Source organism: Penicillium soppii (assembly GCF_028829465.1).
Source record: "Penicillium soppii strain IBT 18220 chromosome Unknown utg000006l, whole genome shotgun sequence".
Taxonomy (NCBI): domain Eukaryota; kingdom Fungi; phylum Ascomycota; class Eurotiomycetes; order Eurotiales; family Aspergillaceae; genus Penicillium; species Penicillium soppii.
Genome location: NW_026643236.1, coordinates 1877829 through 1904236, shown reverse-complemented (window position 1 = coordinate 1904236; position 26408 = coordinate 1877829). Strand labels below are relative to the sequence as shown.

The following is a 26408-nucleotide window of genomic DNA, read 5'->3' as shown; positions in this document are numbered from 1 at the left end:
AAGAAAACCACAGCCTCATCTAGCAGTAAGATGCGGTGGAGTTGATAGAGTGAATGACATCAGCATCAATAAGATTTTCGTAAGACCAGTAGTCCTTCTGGGTACCCTGTCCATCAACGACAGCACTGCTGTTGTGCTTAATGTTCCAGAAGGATCCACCCTGAGCATAGAAGCTCCAGGCATAGCGCTGGGTGTTGAAGAGATTCTCGCGGTTGGCAAAGGTGTTGCTATACAAAGTCTGCAGAGCCCATTCGCCAACAAACACAGGGAACTTTCCATCTCCACCAACAACGGATGCCTGACCACAGATAGCGCCATTAGCCCACTGGGAGTAGACACCGGAGGCAGCGAAGTAGTAGACGTGGGTGTCGATGACGAGGTTGGTGCCGTTGGGGAACAGGGGAGACCAGTGCTCCTCGCCGAGGAAGCAGTCCTGGAGCATGAGGGGAATGCGCTTGTCAACACGGGCAATGCGAGACAACACACCCTGAGAGTACTTCACAATCCAGTTGGTTCCGTTGGTGGTCAGAGTGTTGGGAGAGGCAAAAGCGGACGGATTATCAGAGGCTTCGTTGATGGGAGCAATGGTGAAAGCCCAAGGGTATCCGGTTTCGACGAAGAAATCAAGCACCTGATCGACTGCCTGTAAAGAGTAACCCAAGTTGGTGCTGTTGAAGAACCAGCCGTCATTTCCGACCTTCTCGCCAATGTCGAGAGAGTTGACACCACCGGGAAGGGAGTGCAGACCAACGATGACCCGCATGTTGTAGTTCTCAATAGCATAGACAGAGATCTTTTTCAAGTACTCTTTCTGGTTGCCATGGTAAAGAGCAGAGCCGGGGACCTTGATCCAGGCAGCGTAGGTGGTAGGGATGCGAAGAGTGTTGACGCCAACGGCAGCGAGCTTGTCAATGTCGGCAGTGGTCACAAAGGTGGCATAGCGTTCCTCGAGGACGGGGCCGCAACGGGCTCCGAGAGTCTCACAGAAGGTCCATTCATCGGCTGCATCGGGAGCGTATTGGTCCCACCAGTACTGATTGAAGACCTGCTCCTGCTCGAGCCAGCCACCGAGGTTGACACCGTTGGCCTTGTACTTGGTCCAGTCAGTCCACTCTCCAGCGGAGACAGTAGCGGTGACTGATGCCAAGGTGGTGGTGTATGTTTTGGTAGCCTTGTGGCCGAGGGAAGAGGCAGTAGTCACAATAGTGCGAACGGCAGTGTTTGAGGTGGATGCAGTGTACAGGTTAGTGTTGATACCGGAGCCGACTGCATTGCCACCAGCGACGGGAGCAGTGTTCTTGGCCACAGTGTTAGTGGCATCGGCAGTGGACTCAGTAGTGGCAGGCAGTCTAAGTGGCGATTGGTTAACCGTTGAATCGAAAATGAATGGTTACATGTCAACTTACTGGTTGGTGACTTTAGTCTTGGTACCAATTTGAGTGATGACGGTGCGGTCATTCTCGTTGACAGAAGAGACAGAATTATCGGTATGGGCACTGTGGTTTGTCTGATCACTTCCAACATTTTCAGTGTTTGCAGCAACAGCAGTAGCAGTGATAGTGGCGGTTGAAATGGTCTTGGTGAGAGTAGAAGTCGCGGTTGCGTAGACAGTAGTCTGCAAGCGAGTGGGGGCATTGGTGCAGTCAATCAAGATAGTATTGTCGATAGTGACAACAGCATTCTCTTCAAGTTCAACGTCAACAACAATGGGGTACTCGATGATACTAAGAGACAGATGCAGGACCTCTCCAGTGAACAGGGAGTTGGAACAAGTGTCTTGGGCCGATCTGGCCTGGATCACTCCAGCGGATGCAGCCCCGAATGAGGCCGCAGCAGCGACAAACTCGGAAAAACGCATGTTTAGTTATAACGAGTGACTATTATGGAAGAAAAAGCGAAGGAAACTGGTCGGGCCAGAGAAAGAGTGTAAACTGCCTGCCAACTGGGATCTCTAGAATGTTGGGGGATCTACATTGCTTTATAGAAATGCGTTGTTTGATCTTGAACCCCTCGACATTATACCGGCTCTTTTTCGGGGAAATTTAGACCGACACATCTCTCGCAGTGTCGAGTTATAAATAAAAAAGACCCTCTTACATAGCCGAGACGCATGGGTTCTGCCTGGCTTTGTGAATCTCGAGATAAATTTTATGGAATGGATGGGTCTTTAGTTCGGCAAAAGCCCATTGCAGCAGCAAGAGCCGACGATACAAATTTGCCGGTCCATAAATATGGAACGAACGAGCGCCAAAGTAAATCCAGAGTCTATATCGCAGCCTAGCGCATTACACGGTGCGTTGAGAGCCGTAGCTTCAGTTTCACGGCCCCAGTTCATAGTAATTTGCAAGAGATATGCCCAATAGAAGAAGGAAAAAATAATCATCGGTATAACGGTTTCAATATTAACCCTAGCTCGTACCCGTGGATCCACTACTCTAGATTCGGTACCTGGTTCACCTTTGGATCGTGGCGTTCAACTGAACGCTTATCAAAGATATAACAGTACTAGTGGTCCGGATTTCCCGGGAAAAAGTCGTTAAATGTCTCGGATAACTTGATCTCGCATACCACGTGCTTAACAGGTTGTCCACGATCCACCTGGTTTAACTTGAATAATACGATACAAACACAAAGTATTAAGCCTAGGCAATATTGTCACAATATTATAGATCTGTCTCTTCACTACAAAATCCATATCCAAATATCTAAAACAAAGTCCGTTTCGGTTTATAATTCGCTGAGACAAGAGGTGTGCTATATATTAGTCGGGTTCTACTCAACTTCAGACTTGTTTTCGAAACCACAAGCCCTTAGATGTGTTTCGCTAGCATTGTATTCCAAATTTTGAATCCCTTACAAATCAGTGAGGACAAATTTGCCCTGAACCCAACCATGGAACTGGGAAAAGCCTCTTGACTAGTGGACCCACCACCTTCTAGATATAGTAAGGTGCTTAGGGTACTATCTCTTCTGCAAGTTTCTCAAGCCCTGGAGGGTAAATCTCCTTAAACATGTAATTATTCCTACGGAAAACCCGGCAAATTCTGCCAAGCGGCTGTAGGCTCCGGGATTTGAATCCATGAATGACGTTTTCCATCCAGGAAGCCTTCATAAGGCGAGAGACGGCGGCTCCGAGGAAGAAAAGCCAAGGGCATCGAGCCTAGACTCAGTATCGAGTATTTTGTTCCCTCGATACGATTGCGAAATGAATCACTCTACCAAAAATCTTACATGGCTGACAACCACTTGAAGTCAAGCAGGGCTTTGGTACACTCTCTCGGAGGAGCTTATTCTTGCGTTCCCTTCAAAAAATGGCTATAAGGCTTCAAGACAATCACAACAGATGATACTTCATTGCAATTCCTATGTCTTCTATTTCATCACTTATTTTGATCAATACCATGGCGTTCTGAAGGCTTTGTGAAGAGTAAAGACTGACAATTTCAAGGTTTTTCATAGACAGGGAATAAGAACTCCGTGGCCATCAAAATGTACGACTCGGCTGAATTTTTTCTAAACCTGAAGTTCTCTATTCTCACTATCTTCTCCCTTAATACGTCTCCAGGATTCCAGGGACTAACTCCGATTACAACTCGTTATCTCCGCAATTAGCTAAGCCGCCCAGAATCTTCTCCGCATTAGTCACATGGCGATTGTGCCAGCGCGTTCCAACAGTTCGCATAGTCAAGTTCCTGTACCATATTGTATATTTGTCCTGCATTTTGAGCGCTATCTTCCCAACCCTACTTTTGTTTAACCATGTCGCCCGTAACCGTGTCGAAAGGGCAAAGCCCATCCAGCCCGGACGAGTCCTTTACCCAAATGGCCGACACAGACCTCGAATCAATCGGCCGCCACTGCCAATACGAATACTGCGGACAACTAGATTTCCTCCCATTCCGCTGCGAGTCCTGCCGCAGCACATACTGTCTAGATCACCGCTCTGAAACCGCCCACCAATGCCCCAAAGAAGGCGAATGGGCCCGTCGTCGCAACCCCCAAACCAATGAAAACGGCCCCGCCCCCGAAAAGCCCTCTATCTACAACACAGACCAGTGTTATCACGTCCAATGCAAAACCCTTATCAACACCCTCAAAGACCCCGCCGTCCGCTGCCCCCAATGCAACCACCAATACTGCCTGAAGCACCGCCTTCGCGAAGAACACAATTGCGCCAAGGTTACCCCGCTGGGGGCGCGGGCCGGGAATTCAGCATCGCCAAATGAGACGATTAAATCTATGTTTGCACGCGTGCGCACCTGGGGCCGCGATAAGCAGAATGCTGCTGGTGGGTCGCTTCTGCCCAGTCTGCCGAAAATGAAGCCCAAGCCGAATAGCCCGGCTGCGCGTGCGGTGGCTGTAAATGGTCTCAAGCGCTCTGCCAAGGGCGATGCTTCGGTTCCGGCGGATAAGAGGCTGTATCTGCATACTGTTGGCTCGGCGGAGACGCAGGCTGCTGAGCCGCCTTCGGGGGATTTCTTTTTCGATTCGCGGTGGAAGGTTGGTCGTGTACTTGATGATGCAGCGAAGAAGTTGCGTGTTGAGAATTTGAATAATCGGGTTGGCGGAGAAGATGCGAAACTCCGGGTCTTTCACGTGGAATCGGGGGATTTCTTGAACTTCTCGGAGCCTATTGGTGCTGGGAAAGTTAAGCAGGGTGACACGATCGTGTTGTTACGCGGTGCTGGGGCTGTCCTTGGGAGTTCATGATGCGACTTCTGCGTCGCTCTTCGCCTTTTTTTGCCCTTTTTTGCTCGATTTCGGAGCACATTCACAGCCTGATACAGCCTGAAGCATATTTATGAATGCGATATGATGATGTATACTTTGAGCCAAATGTACACATAGACTTGCGATATAAATGCATTACTATTTCCTCATCTACAGTAGCTTATAATATGCATCGCAAAAAAAAGGTGGTATCATACAAATATCGTAAATCGGATAGTGGCCTTGAGTAATTAAAAGGACCCACATTAGACGCTCATCTTCATCTTGATAATCTTATGAGGCTTATATCCAATGACTTCAAACTCATCTTCTTTCCAGCCATCGACGTCTGCACTACCACGGTCATCACGCTTGATCTTCAGCTCAGGGAACTCTGTCGGTTCCCGAGTGAGCTGCTCGTTGAGCGCATCGACATGGTCAAGATACACATGAGCATCTCCCATGGTGTGAATAAGGGTTCCAGGGTGTAAGTCTGCAGCGTGGGCAAGGATATGAGTGAGAAGAGCATAAGAGGCGATGTTGAAGGGGACACCAAGACCCATGTCACAAGAGCGCTGGTAGAGCACGCAAGACAGGGTACCCTTCTCCGTTGGGCGGCCAGTCCTCTCATCAAGTTTCATGGTGGGTGGGAAGGAGACATAAAATTGAGCGAACATGTGGCACGGGGGCAGAGCCATCTTGGTCAAATCGGCGGGGTTCCATGCGCTCATAATAATGCGGCGGTCGAAGGGGTTGTTAATTAGTTTGTTAACAACCTCCTTGAGCTGGTCAACTCCTTGGCCGGTATAGTCTGTTTTGGCATCGACGTACTCGGCGCCAAAGTGGCGCCATTGAAAGCCGTACACGGGCCCCAAGTCGCCTTCTTCACGATGGCCGAGGCCGGACTTGTCGAGGAACTCACGGCTGCCGTTTCCATCCCAGATCTTGATGCCAGCCTCGGAAAGGGGCAATGATGAAGTGCAGCCGGAGATGAACCAGAGAAGCTCGGCAAGCACCGCACGAAGAAAGACTCGCTTGGTGGTGAGAAGTGGCAAGACAGAGATTGGGTCGCCGCCTTCTGGGTTTGGCTTCGAAAGGGAGAATCGGAGCTGTGGAGGTGCGAAGATTGACTTTGTACCTGTGCCTGTGCGATCGGGTCGGTGTTCGCCTTCAGAGAGGATTGTACGGATCAAGTTGAGGTATTGGTGCTCTTCGTGCGAAGGGTCTTGTGGCGAAGACGCCACATGGACTGCGGTAGCTTGATCTTTGGTCATGGTGCAAAATGGGGTATCAAAAGGGTTTACGCGCGTTCAATTACCCAGGATAGATGGTATAATGAGAACGCTACGAAGATCTCGGTATCTCGCAAAGAGAGGATGCTGAAGATCGGCAGATCGCGTCGACGCGACACGCGGTCACGTGTACGGAAATCACTTCGATTTGTGATCCCCGCAGGCTTTAATGTGTCAGCAGAACCTGAGGCAGGAAGTGGGCCGGGGTCGTTTTCCACTTTCTGGGTTGTGTATACTTCGGGGATGTGGGATACTGATGAATACGGGGAGGGGATATAGCGAAACAATTTACTACACTATTGAGCGACGACCTCATTAGCAAATGTACCTCTTCATTCGATCCCTCAACTTCAGCGACGAATCTAGCCCCGGAGGTATCAACTATGAGGGTATTAAAACCAAGCATACCCCAACATCAACCGCAGCTGGCTCTATCAACTTTTCTTTTTGGAGGCCTAGAGCCAACAGCTCTCCCACCTAGTCGTGGTCTTTTTCAGTTTTCCTGTCAGCTTCTTTATTCGCTCAGACTATAACCAATTTCATGTAAATTATGTCTGCACATACAATGGAAGTACCCCTCGGTTGTTGTATAATAGTAACTAGTGTAACAGCAAGAAAGCATACATTACAATTCTTGACGATCAAATGACAACAGCTGCGTTGAAGAGAATTAGCTGCAAGTCGTCACATATATGCTCACGCATACCGATATACTGCAGCCACTTTCGCGAAATGAGTATACCATTGATCAAATATGACCATCGTCGAGAGAGTAGATGCCTAGGTACATGTGTGCCTTGAGAGAACCAGCCCCTCGAACTATGATAGAACGGAAGGATTCATCCGAACTCCTTTTGATAATCCCGCAGTTGAAGAATCTTCCGTCGCACGAACCGCTCTCGAACTCTGAGCATTCCATCATCTGATGCAGTGAATTGACGGACCCTCTCTTCGATTGAAACACCAGCTCCCCAGCAGAAATCATCAAGCAGCTCCCAGTACAGAGTATCCACAGCCAGGAAATTGCGACACGCAAGAATGAACCAGGCAGATTTGTCCTGAATTGATTGCCGCATACGGACAGATAACCGATTAGATGTGGTTTGGGTCTCGTTTTGTTGCTCTATCCACTCCAGACATTCTAGGAATAAATCTGCTTTAGGCATGAAAGCTGATAAGAAAGCATCCGCGCCTTGATCATTGAGGATATCATGCGGACGTTGCAGAAGCAGCCAGGAGGGAATAGAACCAGCAAATTGTGCCGGAGCCGCATAGCAGAACTCCCAGTCAATAACACCAGTAACTCGGAACTGGTCATCAAGAAGAACATTCCCGGGCCCAAACTCATCACAGAATAACTTGAAAGGCCCATGGTTATCAGGTCGATTGATGAACTTCAACGCAAGAGCCTTCATCAAGTGCCGCGTAGCATATTTCATCCGACAATCCGCAGCATCATAAACACTATTCCGCTGCTGCTCCAATTGCACAGACTGCAGCCCAAGCAGCGAAGCCACATAATCCGTCGAACTATGATAAACCCCAGTACCAAAGACCCCTATATCAATCCCATAAGCTCTCACCAGCTCATTCATTTCCCGAGTCCACGGCGACCCCGAAATACAAAATCCACTCTCCCCACTGCCCAAATTCCCAATCATATCAAACTCCAAGCTCCAAAGATGCAACAGCACCTCCGCCATCCGCGTATACAGCACACGCAAAACCTTCGGATCAACATCCCCCAATCCAGTCTCGGCTATGATATCAGCGACCGTCCTGCCCTCAACCCAAGTCATGATAACAAACGGCCCAAGGCCAGTGGGATTCTCATTGGCCGTCCCGTGAGCAACGACGCGGGGAACAGGGATGTCCGTGTTCGCGGCTACATATTGCATGGCGATGACTTCGTGCACGACCTTGGCGTCAGACATTGTTTTGCCCGGGAGCGGGAATCGGATAAGCCAGTCTTCGCCGCCATCGTCCCAGTGGAGGCGCCAGCTGAAGTTGTGAGTGCCGCGGTGGAGAGAGCGCAGCCAGCAGTCTGGGCGGCCGCGGTAGCGGCCTGCTAGCGTACAAATTGCTTTGGAGGAGGTTGTGGCAGTTTTTATCCAGCTTGCTGTTTGAGTGTCGTGGAGTTTGGTTTTTACTTTGTCGGTGTCCATTTTGGTGGGTTTATGGTATTTGAGGAGGGGCTTTAGGGGACTGGGTTGTGTTTTCATCTCTTACGATCATGGCGTGTGGATTTTGTGAGGAGTCAAATCTTGAAAAAGAGGTTCTTCACGCGAAGAAACTCTTCACGGGAACGAATTCTTCACGGGAACCGTTGGAATAATTAGCGTGGGGTTGTCTGTCCCCACTATTTAAAGTCGAGGTACATTGTCTTTCGGTCAATTGGAATCTTCCAAGAAAGGAAGTATATCCGATGATTCAGATAAGAGGGAACTACATGTATTATAGACGCCCTTGTTTACTTTCTCGGTCGGAGCTCTTCTACAGTAGAACTAAATCCAGACATAAATCCGAAGGTGCTAGAACCAAAATTATGATCATGATAATGCAATTCACAGGGTATGATCCCGAAAACAATAAACAGCATTGGGTCAAACCTCAATGTACTCTAACGAGGGGACCCAGCCCGAAGCCCTGGTATATCACAAAAACGCCCAAACGCGAAATAATTCAGAAGGGAGCAAAGGCAAGCTCGTAAGCAAATGCCAAGCTCATCTTCGCATGCTGCAGCATATGATCGAAGCTCAAATACTCGATCTTATCCTCGGTGGTGTGGATCTTCTTATCCGAGTTCTCGAACTGGGACTCGATCACAAACGCAGACGGGTATCCGTATCGACTGGCAGAAGCATGATCCGAGCACGCATATCCACATTTCGTCTCAACATAGGGCACATCGCAGTAAGCGGTGATAACCTCCTTGATGAAAGCAGTCAATCCGGGATCAACAAAATCAACAATAACACCGACAGACTCCTCCTGTCCCGCGTCAAGAGTACCCTGCACGTAGCCTGTCATATCCTGTTGTAGCATGGCCTTTACATTGCGCGCGTCCTTCTTGTACTGCGCATAGACAGCCTGCGAGCCGAGCAGACCGCCCTCTTCGGCGGAGTACCAGTGGAACTCAACTGTGTTGCGGGCTTTACCGTGTGCGATGGTCTCCGACCGCAGCAGGGCGCGAAGAGCTTCGAGGATAGTCACCGTTCCGCTGCCATCGTCGTCGGCGCCGGGAGCGGCCAGGAATGACGGGAAGAAGAGGTTGATGCTGTCCTGGTGGGAGCCGAGCACGACTGTATTGTTGGTCTCGCCGGGGATGCGGGCGATGATGCTGAACTGGCCCCAGGGGTGGGCGAAGCGCTCGACGGTGGCGCCGTGGTCGCTGGCGCCAGATTCGTGGATCGCGGCGGTTACTTGGTCAAAGAGCCAGGTTGCGGACTCAATGCCCGTTTGGGATTTGTAGTACCGGGTATGGAAGGAGGTGAAGTGTTCGAGGTTGCTGCGCATGTTTTTTTTATCGAGGGTTTTAAATAGCGGGTGAATTGCTTCCGAATGAGACATCTCCCCTGGGTATTTTACAGTCCGGGTGGTGTAGAGGGTGCCGTAAGCGCCTGATTGATATTCCTCGGTGACATCAATGAAGTTTACACCATCCTGTGGAGGTTAGTATCATGTTGAGATAGATAAGCATATTAACTTACCAATTTTAGGGACCATTTTTCTTCATCGGTGACCCACCGGGTTCGGTATGGGGCCAGCTCGATCAAAGACTTGGACTGAGGGGTTTGAACGATTGAAGGCGCCAACGGTTGTTGTTCGGGGTTGACGAGCACCATGGCAGTTGCCGTTGCGCTTAGCGCAAAAGAAGTGAGGAACTTCATAATGAAATTAATGGAATTAACGTAATGATGAAATAAGAATAAGGTCAGAAATCAGGGACCAGAGTTTCTTAAGAAAAAGCTTTTGAGTGAAGGGCGCTAACCAGGTATTACTCAGGTATCACGCGCCCTTCGCCAAGGCATTTTTGGACCCCGCGCGCTAAAGACCGAGGCTCTGTCACATTTTATTCTATTTATTGTCTCTAGTACTAGGACTAGTACTACTAGTCCCTTCCGATCTATCCGGAACATGATTCATTGCACTGGATTAGATTTTTATTTCCATATGAAGTTCAAATATCTTGAATAATGCTAGATTGTTCTGTGTGATAATCGAGGTAAGCGTTACAAAATATCTACCCAAGTACATACGCACCTATACATTGTCCAATGAGTACCTTATCCAAGCAAAGCAAGGGCAATTCTGGGGTGATCGGAGAGTGGAGAAACAGGTGCCTAATGTAACTCCACTATGACTGCGCCATGACTCAGAGAAGATAAGACTGTGAGCCTCGAGTACATATCCAGTTGCAATTGGGGGCCAATTGTTTAGTTTGAAACTGAAAAACAAGAAGACAAACGAGGAAGAAAAAAGTGTTAGGACTTGTACACAGCCTCTTGGTCTTTTTTAGTTCCTTGTTAGTTCCTTAGTCCTTAGTTCCTTCCCTTCCGGGTTGCTCCTGGTCATCCCTAAAGAAGAAACTAGGGCTAGGGCTACATGGTTCCCACTTTCCACCAATCAACGATCAGCGAGTTGTCCCGTGCAGATATCGACCTGTGAGAGGCCTTGTATCCATCGCCCTTATCTCCCTTCTCCGGGTCTATCCTATCCTTATCCCCCTCTTCTCCCTTCTCCCCTTCTACATCTCTTGTGTACTGCATCAATCTCAAAATGGCTATTCATCCTCGCCTGCGCCCAGAGGGAGGGCACCTTTCGCCTCAACAAGCCCGCGCCATTTCCGCATGGACCGAGCAGCATGCAGCAACTTCCCTGCAGGACATAATCCTGTCGGACTCCGCAGACCGCACTCCGCCCTCACCGACACCGACGCGTTCAGCCCTGCGCGATACCACCGTGTCTCTATCAATCCCGCTAGACGATGAACCCCCGAAGATTCAGGCCGAGTCTCGCCCAACTGTCAGCTTCCGACGCCGAGCACCACTGCGCGAGAGCGCAAGTTCCAAGTCTCGAGAGGCTGTGTTGAAGGGCAAAGATGGGAGTCGGAGGAGACAACGCTGGGAGAACGGTACGTTGGTGCGATAGATATATTGGCCTTCAAATCTATATCTATATGCTTTTGCTTCGGCGCATCACATACTGACCAGACAAGACCGCCTCCTGCATAATCCCTGGGCAGAGCCACCGTCCCCTAAGGACTGGGATGTTACACCCACCTATACGCGCCACAACCCCATGCCGTATTATCTCGCCCCGCTGTGGGACGTGCACTACTCCCATGTGAAAGATCAGCAGACGGACCAGAAGATTGCCGAGCGCGCCAATGAGAAGCACCACGTCCCCAAAGAACTGCGCGCGAAGCTGAAACATGCGCGCGCTGCGCGGGGCATGCTACAAGATCTGGAAGAGGAGGTCCGGCTCTTTATCCGGAAGTGGAATGAGAAGCAGCTTCTACTTGAGAAGGAGGGATTGCAGGATGCACCCGAGAACTCGTGCAGTGATGACTCGGAAGATGAGATTGTCTTTGTTGGTCGTAATGGGTTGATGCATGATGCCCCTGAGCGGAAGGAGAGGCTCCGCTTGCTCCGGCAGGAGATTAGTTCGCATAGTGAGCGAGATGGCGAAAAGATGGTGCTTGAGACGATGGCTGATGATAGGGCTGCTGGGTTTGGGTATGTTGATACTCTCATGTTCTTTCTGCGGGGTACTGATTAATTGCTAGTCGTTGGCTGGTTCACTCCATCGCGGCCTATTATGGACTGCACACTTGGTCTGTCACGGTGGATGATCGACGAGAAGCCTATGTCGGCTTCCGACCTCCTGTACCAGGAAGTCAGACTGGACTCGTTTCCCATTCACTGTGCCACACCGCTTTGATTAAGCCCGGTGATGAGCTTCCTCGGCCTCTCCATGCGCAGGTCTAGGCTGTCCTTTCTTCTTTCTGCTTTCAGATGGCACATACGCTTCGCCGTTTGGGTAATGTTGACGGATATTGTAATCATTGCGACCTAACTTAGGTGGCTTGTTGACTGTTACATAGATTTATGAACATATTTTTTCGGTCGCATTCATGCTGCCAAGGGATATTTTCTCGTAGATGCATATCCCTTGACTTGGACGACATCACAACAGCGGTCAATGAGAACTGCGTGTTCGATTTCCAAGGTTCTGACGTTCTGGAGTCATGGGCATCTACGGTCTTGACGCTAGTTCAGAAGGTTCTATACTAGTCTGTGCGTCGAGACTACTTACCAGTAGATACATGCCGTCATGCGGAATCTGTAAAGCCGACATCGGCATGCTGAGATCAAGATACCTGGGGAATCAGATATGAAGGGCTAAGTTAGACCGACCTATACTATCTGAGAACACGTTGCCTATGTATACTACTGTGTTGTATAGTTCATTATTCAATATAGTAACATGCACATATAGGTACATATGTAGTACAACAATAAATACAATACTACCACTTAATCAATGTCCATGTCTCATGACCCCACCACGAAACAATGGATCGGAACGGACCGCGGAGGGCCCACGGTTTGCAAGTACAATATTGGTACGGAGTACAACTACGATAACTACTTATCGTACTTTTTATGACGGTGGACTCGATTTTGTCTGCCAAGTCAGCACCGCTTGGACCCTGACGGCCTGAACCCTGACATAATGAAAGAATCTTGTGTCCAGGCCCGTCCAACGCAGGCCCCCTGCCATTTGACTGGTTCCCTATCGACACCGAAAAAAAGAGAAGGGGGGTCCAGCTGCGAATAGCGAGCAGACACAAAAGCACAGCTTATTCTCGCTCTAACTCTGGGACACATCACACAACCTCAAAGCGCACTAGGGGGGATTGTTTCACTTCTTATAGGTTTGATTGATTGTGTCGGCCTTGCGACTTGACTGTTCGACCGTGATACTTCTTTATTGCGGCGCATGTATCTGCCGATGGTTGAATTTGGTTGTGCGACGGTGGCTATGGGCTTCGTAAATAACTTAGATTTGAGCTTCCACCTATTAAGTAAATCAGCTAGATTTTTGGCGGCTGGAGATTAGCTACGTAGACTTCGTGCGTTCCATACAGTATAGTGGAGAGTAAGAGAAAAGTGGGCGATTGGGTACAAACAATGACGAGTTTACATTCTCGACCTAAGAAGTTCTAAATACTTCGGATTACATTTTGTGACAGTCCAGTTTTCCACATTCTGCTCTTTCTTGTTTCTGGCCAAGGTGGTTTTGCTTGTATCTCTTTTGACACCTCCACTTTCTTTCTCTCTCTCGCCATTCTTTCTACCATCTCAATATTTCTTAAAAAGGAAATCCCCCACCCCTGCTACTGATTACGCTGACTACTCTTTCATCTAATCTTGGCTGTCATATGATTCTCACTCGCATTTATTGAACACCCCTGATAATAACTCAACGTTGCGCGGGAAGGCCTTAAATTTTACTCACATACCACCAAGAATCTGTTATTATCCCTCCGGACCCCGCGTCATGGGAATTTAACCCCTCTCTTGAATAAAATTTAATGATTCGGAATCATTCGGACCATCACTATTGATCCGGTGTGATCGCTGCAATATACGTTAATTTATCATCCGACGGCGCTTACAGCGTGACTTATCTGACTCCCGATCTCCGCGGTCTTGATTTCGGGGTCTCTTCGCTCGCATCACTGTGGTGTAAATCACACTATTCGAATATCTCTTTAGCCTCATATACAACATGGGTTCCTATAAATCATACCAAGACGGCAGTTCCAGTTCAACCGACAGCTCAACATCAAGAAGCACCGCAGCAACAGTGCACAGCCAGAGATCAAGAGATAGAGGTACCGCCCTCGTAGTCTCAAATCAAAAATCATCAGATCCAGCCCCACACCTATATTCACACAGGCAAGACCATTCGTCTAGACCACCCAGACCTCGCTCGTCAACATCAACATACGCCTCGACCACAAATTCAGTCGAGCTCCAAGAACCAGAGGAACACCAGCAATATGGTGTAACAGAGCGCACAGATTTCTACTCCCTAGACGCATTCCCCTCGACTCCCTCTTCATTCGCCCCACTATTCCCCTCCTCCAGACGTCTACTAATCCGCCATGACGACACCACCGTCGACGGAAACATGAACCTGCGTGTTGACACCCCAGTCCACATCCGCGACGGCACTCAGCGCGACGTCATCCTCTTCCATCTCCGGATGTACGATCTCTTTTCCCGCAAATTCTCCTTCCGCCGCTACTGCCGCGACTCCGGCCGCGAGGTATGTCATTGCGCACGCCGAGAAGTTGTCTCTGCCGAAGATCGACGGCCCCAGCCGCGGCGGTCGTGGAGTAGTGTTTTTGGACTGAGGCCGGGTTCTTCGGGGACGTGTGCGCCGGGTGAGCTAAAACGACAAGACTCGGGGTTCTCGGCGCATAGCCATACCCATGAGATGGAGGACAGCAGTGGAGAGAAGCTGCCCATTCTGGCGGACACCATCTTGCTCGAGTTCTCAAATTACGCTCATGTTGAGCTCCGCCGTAGGGGCGGCACTAGTAAGAAGTATGAATTCGAGTACTGGTCAACTAAGTACCAGTGGCGAAGGGAGATGCGCAAAGAGGGCGATCTGCAGGAGGTTTCGTATTTCCTTGTCGATACGCGCTCTGGGAAGACCGTTGCACATCTGGTGCCCGACACACTTGCGCCCCTGGAAGTTGCTGAGGAGGAAAGTAAGGGTGGTTGGGTACCGCCTTCTTCGATGTGGATCAGTGATCCAGAGGTTTATCGGACGATGCCTGATGTTGCCGAGTGAGTACCTTCCTTTTCGGTCTGTCTTTTGAATGTGATGGGCCAGCTTAGACATGTTTGCTTCTTTCCCCCTCTTTTCCGTTTTTGCTTCTTTGCTAGTAGCAAATGGTTCGCGGACAACACACTATGCAGCATGTATTACATTGTATGCACTAAACAAATCACCGACAAATCCTTGCTGAAGAACCCCTGCAAACGGTGACGAGATTTGAGGCTGACGAAGTTTTTCGTGGATAGTGTCATTGTTGCTACAGGGATCGTGGCGCTAGTTGACGACTGCATTCGTCGTCGCTGGCATTCTGAGCGTCGACCTTCTTGGATTCTTCCTGCGCAACACTCGCTGACGAAGAGTCTGGAGCGTATGGACCCTCGTAGCTTGATCGGCCAAGTACTTCAGCGGCGTGGATCTGCTTGAGCTGCGTTGGCGATCTTGTTCAGGTCCGGGATTTGGTCCTTCGCTTATAAATTAACACACCTTTGTAAAGAATGAGTTGGTCCTGCATTAGCTTGAACGTTTTTGGGACACGGGGCTTGATTCTCGTGTATAATGACCTAACGATATGAGTGACGGAGATCTTTGTTTTGTTGATCTGATTTTGAGTTTGGTATAGCTTCTCTTCTTGTGGATGATTGAACCTTTTTTTATTCATTTCTTCTATTTCTCTTTTTTTTTTTTTTTTTGAATCCTTCTATCATTAGCTTCATTTTCTCTTTTGGGATTTCTCTTCGGTTCCATCCTTGCCATCCGTGTCCAATGCCACGCATACATTTGGCTGAATGAGACCTCGGATCTCTCGCGGCCTGACTTCGGCCGATCGTCTAATACGGATTTGACAGGGAACCGAACAGCTCTGCAGTTAATGGGTTCCACTTCACTTCATATTGCATCTAGGATTGGAGCAGGTTTTGGGTAACTCACATTTGCACCTAGCGCTGCCTTACCTATTGTATCCTCATCACGCGCTGCTATGCTGGCGCTGCATGTCTTGTAGTATGGAGCTTTTGGAATCTGACCGCCGGTTCTATTTGAGTCTCAATTCCTGTTTGAATCTCCATTTTCGATCTAGTCTTCTCAGCGTACCATGGTTCTCGTTGAGCTCCGGCGCTAGCTGTGATATAAACCATGGTTCATTTTGTGGGCCGCCATAACCGCAATGCACTCACGGCCTAACGATTTGATTGTAAACCAACGTCACTACTAAGGCAGATTACGGGAAAATAGAGGAACTAGCTTACCGGATAAGTGAAGAGACGGCAGCTGTTTCTTGCTTTTTTAGGGCTTGATCGATTGGCTCTGAATGAATCTTTTCTTTAGCGCGAGCCAGAGCCCAAAAAAGGACCCTTGCTGGCCTTGCTGCCTTACGGGTAAACAAGAAGCAACCAATGTGATGCCAATTATATTCTTAGCATGCTTTTACGCTAGTTCGATTAACAATATACTGCTTAAGTACCGTTATGTACGTAGTTTATTGTGCAGTAACGGCAGATTAGATTGGGTGCGGGGCAACGAACACCAAGCCCCTCACTGGGACCATCTGGCCAATTTAGACGCCCTACAATGACACGGTCTAGTCCTCTGTCGAACATGTCGAGCATACTCGGCTGTTTCTCTCGCGACGTGTTTTGTGCATACTCGACGTAGCCGCTTTACTGAGAACCATGGTTGAGGATATTGTCTACTCTGCATGTATGCCCAACACGTTCGCGCTCTACCAGCGCGCGAACCGCCCAAACTGCATAGTAAAATGAACGATGGGCTGTCAGTGCATTTCATCGGTCGCCGTTCCATGGTTCACTTCTCTGCACATCACGCGGTTAACCCATCAACGGCACTAGCCGACCCCATGAAATGAACTAGGGGCTTTTAGTCAGATTTTGGACCTCTCATCTCTCTGCAGGACACGGCCTCTGATGATTTCTGACGTCTTTGATGGAATTGCTTCATCCGCTCCTCCTTTAGTAGTATTTTCTTCTCTTCTAATCCTGGGCCGACAGCAACTGTTCATGCAAAGCGGCCCGGCCGGTGGCTTTGGAAGGTGCCCAGCACCCCCGAGTTCACTGGAAGGTCGAATTCAGCTTCATTCAATAGTCAATGATCTCATTCATCATGATGAGCTGGCAATGCTTTTTTTATTTTTCGATGCGGCCCAACTTGAGGATTAAATCGACGTTTCGGGCATCTTCCACTATTCGCTCCAAGCAAAAAATACACATTAAAATTAAATGTGAAGAGCTATGACACTGACGCTGTGGCCACAGGCTCCGCTTTTTGGGCAGATATTACCTACATATCAACCCCTCATGCAGTCCATACCTCAGGGTTGTTCCAGAAGACCGCGGTTCCACCGATACGGTTGGAGTCAATGCGCAGCTAATCTACAGTACGTTTGTAAATGACATTGTAGCCCTTTTTTTATTGATTCAATTCATAAAGTACAATATCTTCGAGTGAGCCGATGGGGAAGAATATTATAGAAGAAAAAGAAAAGAAAATATGCAAATCTCAAACTAACGTGGGGTTCTCTGAGTTGTTCACTTTTCTATCCAATCCGCTTTCAACGTCACCCCGAAAGCTACCATTTATTCTGGATCCCTCAAAACAAACTAGCCAATATCTCCTTTCCATTTCTGCCTGTCAATGTGTGGCGGGATCTGTCGTGGGAGCTTCCGGTTTGCCCCTCTCCCCTCCCTAACCCTTACATGCCCTCTAGCGTTTCTTCAAGGGCTGGTTTTTGCTTAGTCGGCGTGCGCCGGGCCGTTCCAGAGTGCAGCCTCAATGATCCGCAGCTTTTACCTCAAATCTGTTCCTTTACTGGTTGATAAGGGAGGGGAATATACGGCTGACGCTGGGCCATGTCCACATTGACATGCATACGCCCCCCTCCGTTAGGTTTGACGGTTAGGCTCCTGTTTGCTCCCAGGGGAAAAGAAATAAAAAAGAAATCGAAAAAGAATATTGAAATTAAAAAAAATATATCCAAAAAAAACCAATCTTGAAAAAAAGAAAGAAAATTTCATCTCCCCGAGAACGGTTTTTTTGGCCTTGAAGATATGGCCCACTGTTTATATGACTCCCCGCTCCCCATGTTGTCTTCGTTTGGAAGGATATTTTTTTTAAGTAAACCTCTTGAGAGATTTGAAACAAGTCCAATTGATCTTGTGTGATATATTCTTTCTTATATCTTTCGGTGGTTTCCCTGAAGCTTGACTTCTTCTTTACTTCTTGGTCTTCATTGCCTTCAATTGAGTTGCCAAAGACTATTGTTGATTCTTAACGTACCCCCCACCTTCAATCCCACTTCATATCACCTCAATTGCAAAGCTTAGTCGACGACTACCCGCTATTACCTCTTTTCCATACAACAACAATGTCATACTCTACCAGTCCACAAGCAAGTGCTGGAGCTCGGCCCAGCTGGCAAGATCAGCTCCAGGGTAAGCCATTGGAAAGGAAGCCAGGCCTCATCGGCCCCAGTCATACCAAACATGTGATGAAAGTACCCGGCTGACCATCTGTAGAGCATTGTAGGAGCACCAAGACATCTCCCCCTGTCTTCAACATTGTCTCCGATCGGCGAGGTACTTGCCCAATTTTCATTATTCCCCTTCCCCCTCAGCCCTCTTCGTCCACCGTCTTTTCTTCCCACGGACGGTTTTATTTTATTTCCCTTCTTATTTCTCGGCCCGTTACAGAGACACACACACCTTGCCTTTACCCACCGCGGTGTGCCTCGTTTGTCGGCATTGCAGGAAGGAGTGGAGTCTTGCAGAAAACGAAACAGAAAAATGCCCCCCTCATTCATTTGTACACCGACTTTTAGGTTCCGAGCCTTTGACAGCGGATAGCTAATCGTCTTTACTTCGGAATTGCAGGAGGTCGTACTGCCTGGTCCAGCACCGTTACCGTCCAAGGCCAGAATATCGCTGCTCGTTACTGGTATGATGGTCAGTACATCAACAATGCCAAAGAAGACGCTGCCGAGGTCGCTTTGAAAACTTTGAATCAGCAACCTCGGACTTCCACCGTCTTTCCGGGCCAATTGTATACCCAGCAACAACAGACGACCGGCTATGGTCGCGGAGCTGGCGGGTTCTGATCATCTACAATTTTCAAACATTTCCTACTAGTCTTGGGCGGCATTCTCTTCCCTTCTTGTGTTTTTATCAAATTTTTCGGTTCCTGATTTAGACTGAATCCCTTGCTTTTCTTTTCCTGGATACGAGTTGCTCGTTTTGGTTTGTTTTCAATTGCTGTGGAGGACACTGCACCGGATCCACTGTTCTCAAACCCATAACTTGCTGTTGCGTTGCGTTCTCTCACTTGCGTCTTCGCATGCAGGAAAAACTACCCCCTACACCGCACTCCTTCCACCTCTTCCGTCGTCGACAGTCCAATGCTCTCCGAATCCTGCAGATGCATGCATTACCGCCGGTCTTCGCTAGTCCCACCGCTCCCGGTTTCTGCAAGACTTGCCCACGGTGGCTCGCCTGAAGTGCAAACTCATTCGATGAGCGTGGTGGGATGACCGCTGGGGCAGACAAAACAATAAAGGCATATGCAACATCTCTGCCCGGGTGACTGCTTCCAAATGCAGGTCACTACCTTGTTTCGCACCTGTGGAACTCTAGACCCGTCGCTGTGACACCCTGTTCAAGATCCCGACGGCCCAGTACAGTACGTTTATGGTCTTTATTGACTGCGCGTCGGGATTTGTATGATGCATCGCAGGTTAGACTGTGTTTTGGCTCTTTTGGGCTTCACACATGCACGTTTGCTGATCACTGCACTGCAAGTGTGCTCAGAGACATACGACACATTACTTTCCGACAGACTTTTGGCTCTCCCCCCGATTGAGCATCGTACAGGTCATCTTTGTTTTGATTTGATTTGATTTTGATTTGTGGTCTGTCTCGACACAAATAATGTGAGGATACGTACTCTATTATGGCTGTGACTGGCTCTGTTGGAGGGTTTCGGGTCTAGGTTCTATGCATTGTGTCAAGTGACTGCTACTTGACCTTCGAGAACATATGACATGTCATGCTCAGTGTGAGCGACGTCGTACCCGCACAAATTTGAATCCTTCTGTCCCGCTGCATAGCTCGGGCGACAATTTTGTGACATTCTTTCAAGCCTGACGCAAGACAACTTTCTTTCTTCTATTGGACTTTCCTTTGGAGATACAGGCAGATCTCCGCCTCCCTGTCACCGCAAATATGATCCAGTGATCTGAATCTCAAATTATAGTTGGCAACACAGAGTGGCGATGACAACAGACAAAAAAAAGGTCTCAAGGAGTTTCAGGGACAAGAAAGGATATGGATATCTCGAACCCTGGGTATCAGTTTACTCAGGATTTCGATTGGATTTCCAACTGCTAATTTATTTTGCTTGTTCAATTTCTTTTGCAAATTGAGTGTATGCGTTCAACGGAAGGAGTTCTTTGGTTTGCTTTTTGGCTTCCTTGGTCTATTTTGAAGTTGTGTCATGTTTGGGGGATCTGGACATGGAACCGGGGTTATCGATTGTGTTGGTATCATTAACGGATGGTGCTGGACTTGCGGCTGTAATGGTCAAGGTTGGGCTCTATCAGCTGTTTTTTCTTTTTTGTTTCCTATTATGACTACAGAATCTCCAATCGACAGAGTACCTTTGATTAGTGGATCTTCCTCGTATTTCAATAGGCTACGGGGAATGGCAGAGTCTCTCCGGTTGGAATATAAGTTAGCCGCTAGGTGCGGACGTGGTACATGCTGCTCTCCTTAGAGATACTGTTGAAATCGTTGCGGGTTCTTGCCGCACTGGCCTCCCGGCCGAGATTACACATCCGTGGGTAGGACAGCGTTGCCATGTGTCTAGCCAAACATTAATCTCCGACACGGACATCTGAGTTGGGCAGCATTTCACAGACCCGATGTTCTTCTTTGTATTCAAAAGACGGGATATAGCAAGGTCTGTTGATAATATACAAATAGCGAAGTAAATAAAGGCGTGTTTATACCAAAGTAGACCCGACGTCAGATGTTGGTCTGTGACTTTTGACTGAACCATGGAACGGTGAACTCTAATAACTAGCAGCCCTAATTGTTAATTCCAACCAACCTCCCCCTTGCGGTCCTATCTGTATAGGCCAAGAAGGGAGAATCTTGAAATTTTTGTTTACCTCTTTCATTATCTCAGTTAATGGCACGAGTAATCTTGCTGCAAAATTGAAAACCCTCTATTGCGAGCCTCATCTGAACAATGATCGCCAAGACGCTTGCTGGATATGGCGTCGCCCGCCTCGAATCAAAAGCCGCCCGTGAACCCAGGCTACCATGCCCGGGTGACAATGCTCAGCCTTGTTTGAGTGGTGGCTATGTTGCTGATTCTATACACAAAAAAAGAAAATAAAGTAAGTTAAAGAGATAGCAATATATTCCAAACCAGGCAGAAAAGAAAATTAACATTTTCTTAAGTCTATATTTCCGTCGTTCATGACGAGCAATAAATCAAGTTTCTCTATCCAATTTCCATCTCAACCCCATCATACCACTTCCACACCAGAATCTTAAGATACAGAGATACAAGATAGTTCTCTTATTTCGATCCCAACATTTTCCTTCAGTCTGATAGATACCATCATGTGTTTCGGCTCGTCAAGCAGCAAGAAGAACAGCTCTCTGCCTCCACGGCAGGTCAACGTTGTGTCCAGTCGGCCTGCAAAAGCCAGCTATGGGTATAAAAAATATCCAAAGCGTGGTAAACATAATGGTTCCGGCGGGGATGGAGGAGGAGATGGTGGTGGTGGAGGCGGCGGTGATGGAGGATGTGGAGGTGGTGATGGAGGAGGTGGAGGGGGTGGTGGCGAATAAAATTTATTGATGGAACAACTGCCTTAATCATTAATTGAATCGTGACGATGCAAGAATAAGGAAGGACATTGATGGTTCGACGTTTGGATGAGACTAGACAGAACAGAGTCAGGGCGAAATGTCCAGCACGACCCGTTATTTGAGCCCTGAATCATGTTAACATCTTGGAATATGAGCTCCAGGACGGAATTTCGAAATTTTGCAATATGTCATGTCATGATTGGAATAATCAGAATTTATATTTGAAGAAGCTTTGCAGGCTTCTGATGGCATTTGCAATATACGACTTCATATGGCTGAAAGCTGGGAATAGCCCTACGCAGTATAACTCTTTGACTCTTTCTTCGGCCGCCTTCTATCCCAGCCATATGTGTCTAGTATGCAAATTGTTTTCCATCTCTTGCCCCATCTCCACGACGATTCCTCCATCCGTAGTAGAGTCTCAATAGAATGCAACCAGCTGTGACAAAAAACAGCAGCGCCGCATTTGTCCAATGGCCTGTGGGATATCCAATCTTTGCCTCGTCACTTTTGTAGATCCATACACCAACAATCTGGCCAGGTGCACCAAACGACACGTTGAGTGCGATTGCAAGACCTGCACCTGCCGTTGAACGAATATTGGAGGAAAGCCAACCTAGTAGTGGGGGTATACATGCAAAAGCGCCACTGGCTGCAACAATGAGACACCCATAGCGACTCTGTATTATCAATTAGATGATTTGTCAATCAAGATGAGATGGTTCGTTAAACTGTGGCGACTCACTAGATATGCACTGGCAGGGAGCACAGCAGATGCCAGGAAGCCCATTGCACCGATAAAAGAGAAGATGGCGGAATGGAGACCACGGCTGCAGAGTGGAAATATCAGTTCAGGGGTAGAACTTGAACTGGAAAGAAGTCAAACATACCTATTAAAATGGTCTGCAGACCATGACACACCCACCGTTACGACATAGGCCACCGCATATGGAGGCACAGTCATTAGCTGAGCACGAAGATCAGAATATCCCAGACCGGAGGTAATAGCTGGCGTGAACAATGACAGACTTGAAAATGGTGTAGAGATGCCGAAATACACCGCATAATGAGCATACAATCTCCAATCCGTCAGCGTACCCTTCGCATCCTCCCAAGACATAGCATGCGCAGAACCCTTAGAGCCCTCTAAAACCAGTCTCTGAGCCGCCAATTCTTTTTCCTTGACAGTAAGCCATTTCGCCGTCTCTGGATAATCTGGCAAAAGAAACCAGACCAGAACAGCGGATGCGCACGAGGGCGCGCCTTCGATGATGAATAGCCATCTCCACGCAGAAAGACCATGAGCGCCATTCATGTGACCAACACCAAAAGCAATAGCACCGCCAAAAGCGCCGGCTAGGGTTGCTGATGCGAGAATCAGGGCTACACGCATGGATCTTTCGGAGTTGCGGTACCAAAACGTGAGGTAGTATACGAAGCCCGGGAAAAGGCCAGCTTCCATTACACCAAGCAAGAATCTTAATCCTGTAACTTGAGCGTAGTTGTGCGCACCCCCCAGTCCCATCGTCGTTGCCCCCCAGGAGAGCATGAGGAAGGCGATCCAGCGCTGACCTAAGTTAGTAATTATTGATAATGTAGATATGCCGTATATCACGATGAACGTACACTAGGTCGAAGCTTTTTCAGGAAATAGTTGGATGGTACTTCAAATAAAGCATATGCGATGAGAAAAACCATCAATGCGATTCTTCAGGCTGTTAGTGCTTTACCGACTGAATAATCCAGGCCAAACCCACGTAAATTGAAAAGAAGTCATATTAGTCTCCGTCAGAAGATCATTGCCGGTATCTGCATTTAGGATTTTGGCATTGCCTGCTCTAGTTAAATTTGAACTCTACGGATATGAGATGTAAGGAAACTTACCAATGTTAGACCGATCGAGATAGCAAAGTAGGTAGATTGTCGCACATAAGGGAACAATGCGTAGGTCTTGTTTCCAGAGTAAGGCCTTTTCTCGCGCTTCAAGATCAGGGTCGACAAAATTAGAGCTTTCTGGCTAGATAGATGTCAGTTCTCGCACAGTCCCAGATATCCACTCCGATCTGTTCAACAAGGGGTAATGTCAAGGTTAGTAGATACCTCTAAAGCTTGTTCAACGTCTTGCATGTACTTTTCAGCCGTCATCTTGACAAAGTCTGCCGGGACTCGCACACACGAGAGCTGTGTTAAGAGGAACAGAATTGGGGGAGATCGGAGTTCTCTCTTTGATTGCTTGTTTTTCGGCTTGCTTTAGCTTCCCCGGGCTTTGTCCCCCGCACTAAAGGCATTCGGCATTCTTCCGAGGCACCGACATTGGGTGAAATTGGGTTATCCGATCTCGGTGATTAGCTTTTAGGGTTCGAAGCCCTCTAATTTCCATCAACACACTGTCTCGTAAATCTGAAAGCTGCCGTTTGAGTGGGTGTTGAATTGGGGGTTTCCCCGGATCTCCACGTTGACACCTCACGTCTAGGGTCAAGATCAAAATATTGTATTATGAGCAACCGGTGTCATAAAGTAATAAAACAGATATGACTCTGCACAACAGCCAAGTTCGGGGTTTATTTTTCTCAAAACAGTTTAGTGAGGATGTGTTCGTAGCGGAGAATTTGGACAGTGGAAGTGCCAACATTGAGTCTTAAGGCGAAGCAAATAGTAACCCCAATAGTAAAATTCAGCTTGTTTCCACGGAAATCAAAAAGAAAAGCCAATTGATCAATGTATATCGACGATAAAAAGCTCTCGAAAGCCTTTTTTGTATAGAAGAGCCTCGCAGTGCAAACCAAGCAAACAGCTTATCAGATAAAATGTTCCAGATCGCATAACAAGTCCACCACCCCTCTCCATGCTATGCCAATATCTCCTAAGGCAATCCGCTAAAAGATCTACGGTCCTTTCTATATCAGTCGCAACCATGTCCACAACCACTAAGCCCCTCCACAAACCCATGCCCTCCGCACTGACCTTTGATCGTCACGCTAAATGTTCGGTACGACAACACCCCTCCAAGACCTAGACCTCCAATGGCATATACCTGACTCGTTTGATTATTACACTCATAGACAACCAAGGCCCGCGCGAGTACCCTCCGATTACCCCATGGCGAAGTTTCTCTGCCGATCTTCATGCCCGTCGCGACACAGGCATCCCTCAAAGGCCTGACATACGACCAGTTGCGCGAGACAGGATGCATGCTATGCTTGAATAACACCTACCATCTAGGGTTGAAGCCAGGCCAGGCAGTTCTGGACGCAGTAGGTGGGGCGCATAAGTTACAAAATTGGGATCGTAATCTGTTGACTGATAGCGGCGGGTGAGCTACGCTTCCCCTCATATATCTGCAATATAGTACTGACCGGGTACTGTTTCTCAAGTTTCCAAATGGTATCGCTTCTAGAATTGGCAACTGTCACAGAAGAAGGAGTGCGCTTCCTCAGTCCACATGACGGCTCACCCATGTCAGTCTCTTGCATTTGCCGTGTGGTCAAATTTGCAAAAGGCTAATTGTTTGTCAGGCTCCTTACTCCCGAACACTCGATTTCTCTCCAAAATTCTATCGGATCCGATATCATCATGCAATTAGATGATGTGATTGCCACTACTTCACCGGATCATGCTCGCATCAAAGAAGCTATGGACCGCTCCGTGAGATGGCTAGATCGTTGCATCGAAGAACACAAATATCCCGAGAGACAAAATCTCTTCTGTATCATCCAGGGTGGTCTGGATCTTGAATTGCGGAAGCAGTGCTGCGAGGAGATGGTAGCACGAGATACTCCCGGTATCGCCATTGGAGGCCTTTCTGGTGGAGAGGCGAAGGAAGAATTCTGCAAAGTGTATGGATTTTAATACTTGCAAAATTATTGTGAGACTGACAAAACCATAGAGTGGATACATGCACTGATGTGCTGCCGGAGAATAAACCTAGATACGTTATGGGCGTGGTATGTCTTGTCGATACCTATTTTATATAATCGCTAATCAGTATACAGGGATATCCAGAGGACATTGTCGTAGCAGTGGCTCTAGGCGCAGACATGTTCGATTGTGTGTGGCCGACACGAACAGCGGTAAGGTTGACCGCACCATGCTCATTGTGCTTTGATACTGACATCAACCAGCGCTTCGGAGATGCTATCGTCTCTTCCGGAACTCTGAAGCTAAGCAATAGACGCTTCGCTGATGATTTCCGCCCGGTCGAGGAAGGATGTACCTGTGCATGCTGCCGTCCAACCGACCAGGGAGGCCTTGGACTGACAAGGGCATACATGCACCATATAACCGCCAAGGAGACTGTTGGCGCCCATCTGTACGTGAATTGACGCTGGTTTCTCGCTCCACCACTAACATATTCAGCCTGACTATCCACAATGTTCACTATATGTTGAATATGATGAAAAATATCCGACAAGCTATCCTTGATGATCAATACCCCACTTACCTTCGCAAGTTCTTCTCCAACATCTATGGAGGCGACAAGACGAAGTTCCCTGAATGGGCAGTTGGTGCTCTGCGTGGAGTTGGCGTGGACTTGTTGGCGGACTCATGACGGAATAACTCTGATTGATATTGGTCAATGAGTTGGCGCCATTGAAAACGAGATATTTATGTCTTAACTCCCGGCTATAGAAGTGTGTGCATATATAGCGGTGCTAGGTTCCAC

General features: G+C 48.2%; 12 protein-coding genes across 12 annotated transcripts; 6 read left to right on the top strand and 6 right to left on the bottom strand.

Annotated features, from left to right (window-relative positions):
• Positions 1-19: 19 nt before the first annotated feature.
• Positions 20-1858, bottom strand: N7529_008060 (uncharacterized protein; the record flags this gene model as incomplete). Its single annotated transcript, XM_057243587.1, has 2 exons — positions 20-1349; positions 1407-1858. The coding sequence occupies 2 exons, from the start codon at positions 1856-1858 to the stop codon at positions 20-22; spliced, it is 1782 nt and encodes a 593-aa protein (XP_057095125.1).
• A 1901-nt stretch (positions 1859-3759) lies between these two features.
• Positions 3760-4710, top strand: N7529_008059 (AN1-type zinc finger protein; the record flags this gene model as incomplete). Its single annotated transcript, XM_057243586.1, has 1 exon — positions 3760-4710. The coding sequence occupies one exon, from the start codon at positions 3760-3762 to the stop codon at positions 4708-4710; it is 951 nt and encodes a 316-aa protein (XP_057095124.1).
• Positions 4711-4976: 266 nt separating this feature from the next.
• Positions 4977-5984, bottom strand: N7529_008058 (thymidylate synthase; the record flags this gene model as incomplete). Its single annotated transcript, XM_057243585.1, has 1 exon — positions 4977-5984. One exon carries the CDS (start codon positions 5982-5984, stop codon positions 4977-4979), a length of 1008 nt encoding a protein of 335 aa, XP_057095123.1.
• Positions 5985-6841: 857 nt separating this feature from the next.
• N7529_008057 (phosphotransferase family protein) lies at positions 6842-8167 on the bottom strand (the record flags this gene model as incomplete). Its single annotated transcript, XM_057243584.1, has 1 exon — positions 6842-8167. The coding sequence occupies one exon, from the start codon at positions 8165-8167 to the stop codon at positions 6842-6844; it is 1326 nt and encodes a 441-aa protein (XP_057095122.1).
• A 517-nt stretch (positions 8168-8684) lies between these two features.
• lap1 (putative aminopeptidase) lies at positions 8685-9892 on the bottom strand (the record flags this gene model as incomplete). Its single annotated transcript, XM_057243583.1, has 2 exons — positions 8685-9665; positions 9713-9892. The coding sequence occupies 2 exons, from the start codon at positions 9890-9892 to the stop codon at positions 8685-8687; spliced, it is 1161 nt and encodes a 386-aa protein (XP_057095121.1).
• Positions 9893-10781: 889 nt separating this feature from the next.
• N7529_008055 (uncharacterized protein) lies at positions 10782-11992 on the top strand (the record flags this gene model as incomplete). Its single annotated transcript, XM_057243582.1, has 3 exons — positions 10782-11136; positions 11221-11740; positions 11791-11992. 3 exons carry the CDS (start codon positions 10782-10784, stop codon positions 11990-11992), a joined length of 1077 nt encoding a protein of 358 aa, XP_057095120.1.
• A 1807-nt stretch (positions 11993-13799) lies between these two features.
• On the top strand, positions 13800-15284 carry N7529_008054 (uncharacterized protein; the record flags this gene model as incomplete). The annotated part of the gene is made up of 2 exons (XM_057243581.1): positions 13800-14869; positions 15083-15284. The coding sequence occupies 2 exons, from the start codon at positions 13800-13802 to the stop codon at positions 15282-15284; spliced, it is 1272 nt and encodes a 423-aa protein (XP_057095119.1).
• A 2953-nt stretch (positions 15285-18237) lies between these two features.
• N7529_008053 (uncharacterized protein) lies at positions 18238-18966 on the top strand (the record flags this gene model as incomplete). The annotated part of the gene is made up of 2 exons (XM_057243580.1): positions 18238-18304; positions 18743-18966. 2 exons carry the CDS (start codon positions 18238-18240, stop codon positions 18964-18966), a joined length of 291 nt encoding a protein of 96 aa, XP_057095118.1.
• A 2527-nt stretch (positions 18967-21493) lies between these two features.
• On the top strand, positions 21494-21724 carry N7529_008052 (uncharacterized protein; the record flags this gene model as incomplete). The annotated part of the gene is made up of 1 exon (XM_057243579.1): positions 21494-21724. The coding sequence occupies one exon, from the start codon at positions 21494-21496 to the stop codon at positions 21722-21724; it is 231 nt and encodes a 76-aa protein (XP_057095117.1).
• Positions 21725-22098: 374 nt separating this feature from the next.
• On the bottom strand, positions 22099-23443 carry N7529_008051 (uncharacterized protein; the record flags this gene model as incomplete). The annotated part of the gene is made up of 4 exons (XM_057243578.1): positions 22099-22425; positions 22491-22575; positions 22636-23317; positions 23368-23443. 4 exons carry the CDS (start codon positions 23441-23443, stop codon positions 22099-22101), a joined length of 1170 nt encoding a protein of 389 aa, XP_057095116.1.
• Positions 23444-23471: 28 nt separating this feature from the next.
• N7529_008050 (uncharacterized protein) lies at positions 23472-24059 on the bottom strand (the record flags this gene model as incomplete). The annotated part of the gene is made up of 3 exons (XM_057243577.1): positions 23472-23600; positions 23630-23762; positions 24025-24059. 3 exons carry the CDS (start codon positions 24057-24059, stop codon positions 23472-23474), a joined length of 297 nt encoding a protein of 98 aa, XP_057095115.1.
• Positions 24060-24590: 531 nt separating this feature from the next.
• On the top strand, positions 24591-26294 carry N7529_008049 (tRNA-ribosyltransferase family protein; the record flags this gene model as incomplete). The annotated part of the gene is made up of 8 exons (XM_057243576.1): positions 24591-24734; positions 24808-25058; positions 25120-25203; positions 25261-25581; positions 25632-25689; positions 25738-25815; positions 25867-26054; positions 26102-26294. The coding sequence occupies 8 exons, from the start codon at positions 24591-24593 to the stop codon at positions 26292-26294; spliced, it is 1317 nt and encodes a 438-aa protein (XP_057095114.1).
• Between the last annotated feature and the right edge of the window lie 114 nt (positions 26295-26408).